The sequence below is a fragment of the Lipotes vexillifer genome, unplaced genomic scaffold (genome assembly GCF_000442215.2).
Source record: "Lipotes vexillifer unplaced genomic scaffold, Lipotes_vexillifer_v1.1 scaffold356, whole genome shotgun sequence".
NCBI classification, from domain to species: Eukaryota; Metazoa; Chordata; class Mammalia; order Artiodactyla; family Lipotidae; genus Lipotes; species Lipotes vexillifer.
This window is the reverse complement of record NW_006797342.1, coordinates 288,313-293,837: the sequence shown is the minus strand read 5'-3', so window position 1 is coordinate 293,837 and position 5,525 is coordinate 288,313. Positions and strand designations below refer to the sequence as shown.

The window sequence follows — 5,525 nt, the reverse complement described above, 5'->3', positions numbered from 1 at the left end:
GCTCTTTGGCCATAGATTTTGCATTGGTGAAATGAGAAAATTGGACTGGATTATTATCCAGGGTCAACCGTGGTTTCATTATTCTACATTTATAGGCAGGTGGGACCAGCGCTTGTGACCACAGCAGGGAGGGGACGTCGTGTCAGCCCTCTGTGTGCATTCCTAGAGCCCACGGCCCCCCGGGACTGCAAGGCTATGTCTGCCTCACTTCGGTTTCCATCCTGGCGGCCCCACCGAACTTGCAGCTTCATGCCTACCTGGCTGCCAGCCATCTCCACTTGGACGTCTAACGGTACATTTCAGCTAGAACAGGCACGAACAGAAGTTTAGATTTTCCCTCAAGATCGCCTCCTTCTCCAGGTCTCCCTCATTGCGGGAAGCACACCCCCAGCTTCCGTATCTTCTGAGCAAAAGACCTGGGCCGCCCCCAGGGTTCCCACTCCCCCCAGCACCCCTCCACTCCGGCCACATCACCTTCCTGCTCCCTGAACGCTACTCCCAGGCTCACTGCACAGGTAGCCGTCTTCACGTTCCCTGCTGGGGTCCTTCTCCTGCAGACAGCAGCTCGGTGATCCCATCCTCAGAGACAGCTTCCTGTGTCTCCCTTATCAGGCCCCCATCTCCACCTGCCTGACCCCTGCGGGACATGATGCCTCTCCTGGGGCTGTTTTCAGTGTCCTGACTCTGGTTTTGGGCAGAAGTATTTCATTATTTGCGTCCACCTCCTCCTCCCAACAGGAGAACCCATTCTCTCAGAGGACAAAAGCAGACCCCAACTCTCTCACACTCTATCCAATCCAGAACGGCAGATATTCATGAAGCAGAGAAAAGAGGGGCTCTGTGGTGGGGCAAGGAGGACTGCAGTGGGAGCAATCAGTAAACGTTCCATGTAAACGACACAGCTGCTACCGGCCCCCTTAGCTCATTCATCCCCTGCCTCAGAGCACACACAGGGCCAGCACAGTGAGGATATTCAACAACTGGCCATGGGGCGGCAGGGGGCGGCCCGACTTTGTAGGGTTGGTCGCTTTCTGTGGCGTCAGCACCCCCAGGATGGCTGTTTCAAGTTGCCAAGGTGATATCATTGGATGGAGAACTGGAAAGAGACATGGGAGCAGCCTCCATATACCCCAGCACAGCCCTCGGCCAGTGGCCCGGCCTCTGCGCATTCAGGCCTGGGCGCGGCAGACACCCGGGCTGTGTCCAATGCCAAGTTTCAGTGAATTAAATGTGTCCCGTTCATCTCACCATCTCTTTGACTTGGGTTAGTGTTCCCAAGCCCTGGAGTGGTTTTGTCACAGAACTCTCAGTGGGGAGAGGATTCAGAAGCTACTAGATTCCATTGAACATGTTCATCCTATAAACACATATTGGACATTTGTTAAGGCAGAGCCACCAGGCTGTGCACAGGGGCTTATGGTGGTCACACAAACTGTGTTCTACTCTGAATGAGTGTACCTCTTGAGAAACTGTCTGACTGCTTAGCCACTCCTTTAAATCAGGGTTTGCCAGTATGAATGATCCTCATTTCACTGTGATTCCTTCTTTATCCTTCTGTCTTCCTACAGTATATCGTTTCTGCCTGACACCTACTTATAAGATGCTCACGAAGTGATTATTTTTGTTCTGAGGTATTTGCTTCCTGTCTCATTCTTTATTGTTGGCTGACTTCCCTCTGACAATATCTGTATCCTCCCATCACCAGTTGGGACTCACTGGGTAACATTGCTTGTTTGATGGCATGCAAAGAAAGAGACAAGATAGCCTGAGTGAAAATGAAGATGGTGTCTTATTGACCAAGAATGTGAGCATTTGGTGAAGGATTTTGGTGTGTTATTGGTGCAAGAGTCCCTGGCTCCCTAGAGACTGAGAAAGTGTCCCAGGTGGTTGAGGTTATCCAAGATGCCCTGCAGATCAGTGATGCCTTCCTGGGGGTTTTTATGTATTCTGAAATATCTGTGTGCGTGATCTTAACAGAGCCTGATCTGAATCCACACCACGTAATTCCACCGTTGACATTATGTTCAGACAAATGGACTCAGCCAGGCAGCAGAAAACACAGATTCTTAGCATAAGCACAATCTAATTTAGAAACACAACATGGTGTGTGTGTGTGAGAGTGTGTGTCTGTGAGATGATTTTCCGGCAAAATCTAAGGGTGTACTTTCATTCACACTGCTGTGATGCTGCAGTGTAGCATCATACTTCAGAGATGATACTAGCTCTTGGAGATCTTTTACTTTATCTGCTTATTTTATAATTGAGAAAACTGAAGCCCAGAGAGGTGAACACACTGAGTCAAGATTAGAACCATGAGCCCAAGGTGTTCATGTATTTATCGCTCTGAACACTAGGTGGCGGACGAGCTCCACCTTCGGATTCCGATTCTGGACTCCAGCAGCTGGTGGAGGGGGGACCAGTTAAAGAACCACCACCCCTTGCTTCTTTGTCCAGCCTCACTGCCTGATTTGAATGACAGTATGTCTACATTTGAGGCTTGCTTCCTTCGGTATTTACTCATACGTAGGGGTAAACATATGTTTTTTAAAAAAATCAAAATTCGTAGCAGTAAATGTTGGGTTTTAAACTCCAGGAATAACACAGGTCTGGTCACCCCCTAATGCACCACGCCTGTGCCTTTCTATTCTCCCACCTGGAATAACTTATCCCACTCATTTTTGTTTACCACCCACGTCCTCATAATCCTTATAATCTCAACCATTTCCCATTGCATGCAAAGTCTCCTGCCCCTAGCTAATGTAGGTGTCTGGCTCCTGGGCTCCCTTTACATCCTGGAAGCCAATGGCAGTTTTTGTAAAATGTATTATTATCAGTTGTAGTCATGGTCTCTTTCCACCAGACTGGGTGGTCCTTGAGAGCCAAGATCTAATGTGCCTCTGTGTTTGCCGCCCCTAATACAGCATTTGGCTCAGAGGAAGCTTGTTGGTTAACTGGATGTATAATTGGATGGATGTTTGGGTATTTAGATGGAAGGAGGGAAGGGAAGAGAAGGGAAAGGAAGAAAAAAAGGGAAAAAAGGGAAGGGGGAGTGAAAGGAAGGAAGTGAAGGGAAGGAAATACGGATAGATGGATGGATGGATAGGTGAGTGGATGCTGGATAGATGGATGATGGATGGATGATGAGTGGATGAATAAATGGATTGATAGATGTATGATATAGGTGGTAGATGATGGAAGCATGCATGGGTGGATGGACAAGTAGATGGAGAGATGAAAGATGTATGGAAAGATGGGTGGATGTTGTGTATATAATAGATGGATGGATAGATGGATAGGTGGATGGATATACGTGGGTGGATGATGGATGCGTGGATGAATGAATGGATGGATAGATGGGTGGATATAGGTGGGTGGATGGATGGGTGGATAGATGGATGGATGGATGGGTAGATGGATGGTTGGGTGGATACAGATGGATGGATGGATGGATGGATGGATGGATAGATGGGTGGATATAGGTGGGTGGATGATGGACGTGTGGATGGTTGTGTGGTTTATACTTTAGCTGTCGAACCTACAGATCAGCCAACTTACCCTCTGTTCCTCTGTTTCCTTCTTGCAGGTTGTGGGCATTTTTGCTGGATTTGGGCTTCTGCTCTTGGTGGCCTCGCCTTTCCTGCTCCTGGCCACTCCGTTTGTACTTTGCTGCAAGTGCAAGTGCAGTAAAGGCGACGACGACCCCCTACCCACCTAGAGGAAGGCGTGATGCTGGAACAAGACCCCACCTCCGGGAAGCGTGGTTCTCTCCCATCCCCACCCCGCCGTCCCCCTCTCACTAAACATGTTTCTTGCCTTATGTGCCCCATTGAGCTTCACAGTGTCACGCCGGATGCCGTGATTTCAGGGTCTGATATTAGATTGTTGGCGGAGGCCCCAGGTGCAGTCATCCCGGCGTGGGGGAGGCAAGGCTGGCATGGGTGGGGCACGTCCCACAGAGGCTGTCTCTGCAGACTTGACAAGGGAGCTGCTGTATGGACCACCAGGTGGTGGTAGACTAGGAACGTCTGGTGTTGCTTAGGAGACCTTCTCTCACAGAATGTTGTCCGTCTCCTCCTTGGCTTCAAGCTGGCGCCACGTTGTTGAGAGAAGTCTTTTAAGGATCGCATCTCACTTCAGACAGAATCCAAGTGTTCTGACTTGAGAAAAGCACTCTGTTTATGACAACTCTTTTTATTACTAATGGCATTTAGTAAAATCCTTTTTAGAAGGTTTTTTTTTTTTTTTTTCCAACTGAGTAGTGAAAAATCAACAAGGTGCGTTGAAACCATCCTATGCCTTTTCTTGAAATGTGCATTTTAAGAAGTTATGGTTAAATGACCTTTCTGGCTCGGCCACTTTTCAGGAGATTTAGAAAGCCTTATGCACTCTTTGTGTTTTTCTTGAAACTTGTGGAGACTTTGGATGCTGTAAGCTGTGTACTCTTATCAACGTGTTTCCTGTATCATTGCATTTCTTTGAAAACACTGATGCATTTGAAGGGACATGTCCATCCTTAGGTTTGCCTTTTGTTTTTCTCTCTCTGGTGATTCAGCTCAGCTCACAGGGCTCCTCTCTTTTCACCCAAGTATCAGTAAATATTTTTTCATGTCTTCAGAAACCAAATGTTTTACTTGGAAATAGTTCTGCTGAGAATCCCTGTGGTTTGGCCGTAGCCTCAGTCTCCTCAAGCAGACAAAACCAAGCAAATAGTGACATTGATGCCCAGAAGGGGGGCCTCCTATCAGGGCTGGGGGACTCCCAGGGGCTGGGGGAGAAGCTTCCGGATGTTCACAGTTTTTGTAATGACTAAGCTAATTTGGAGAAATCATCTTAGTTCCAAATCCTGTTGCTTACCCTGCTGAAAAAAATCTTCCATTTCACTTAGTTATTTGGATTGGTCTTTTACAGGCTGTGTGTGTCGACTACCATGGCAGCAGGATGCCCAGATCAGTAAGACACACGGAACTCCATCAATTGCCTTTGGACAGTGAGTTCTTTACAGAAAGTTGACTTTAATAATGGCTTTTAAAGAGCAAACTGATTGCATCCAACTTGGGACTTCTAAACATAGTAGAAAGGCAAATGTAGATTTATCATGGTGGAACTTTTTTTAAACTTACCAAGCATTCCACAAAGGAGTAAAATGAAAACAAAACCTGACTTTTATCTCAGTTGTTTGCTTGTGGCAAAAAGCACATTTGTAAAGTGTGGTGGTGTTTTATATCCTTGACGTCTGCATTTGTGTACCTGTCTCAGGTCCTGGTTTACCTTCCCATAGAGAAATGTCTTTATTTCTTAACATTTCATCAGTTAGGAGAAACAGGCTCACCTCACTCTTCCCCTCTAGTATTGATTTTATTTTTGAAACTGAAGCCATCTAGGAACCCAGTCTGTGTCAAAATTACATGCAAAAATTCCTCCTTATAATTGCAGTTTGAAAACTCAGTAACAATAAGAACATGTCCGGGACCATCTTTTTGAATGAAGCCTGGGCACCAGGTCTCTGTAGCTTGAGACGTTTTGAT

The 5,525-nt window shown here is 47.0% G+C and overlaps 1 protein-coding gene across 1 annotated transcript in view; it reads left to right on the top strand.

The window, feature by feature from the left end:
- The window catches only part of RNF144A (ring finger protein 144A), a 35,405-nt gene extending 31,174 nt beyond the window's left edge, over positions 1–4,231 (top strand). Inside the window, exon 8 of the mRNA XM_007469237.1 lies at positions 3,584–4,231. Coding sequence (XP_007469299.1) covers positions 3,584–3,715 — 132 coding nt within the window. The 3' untranslated portion in view covers positions 3,716–4,231. The remainder of the gene's footprint in view (positions 1–3,583) is intronic.
- The last annotated feature ends 1,294 nt before the right edge of the window (positions 4,232–5,525 follow it).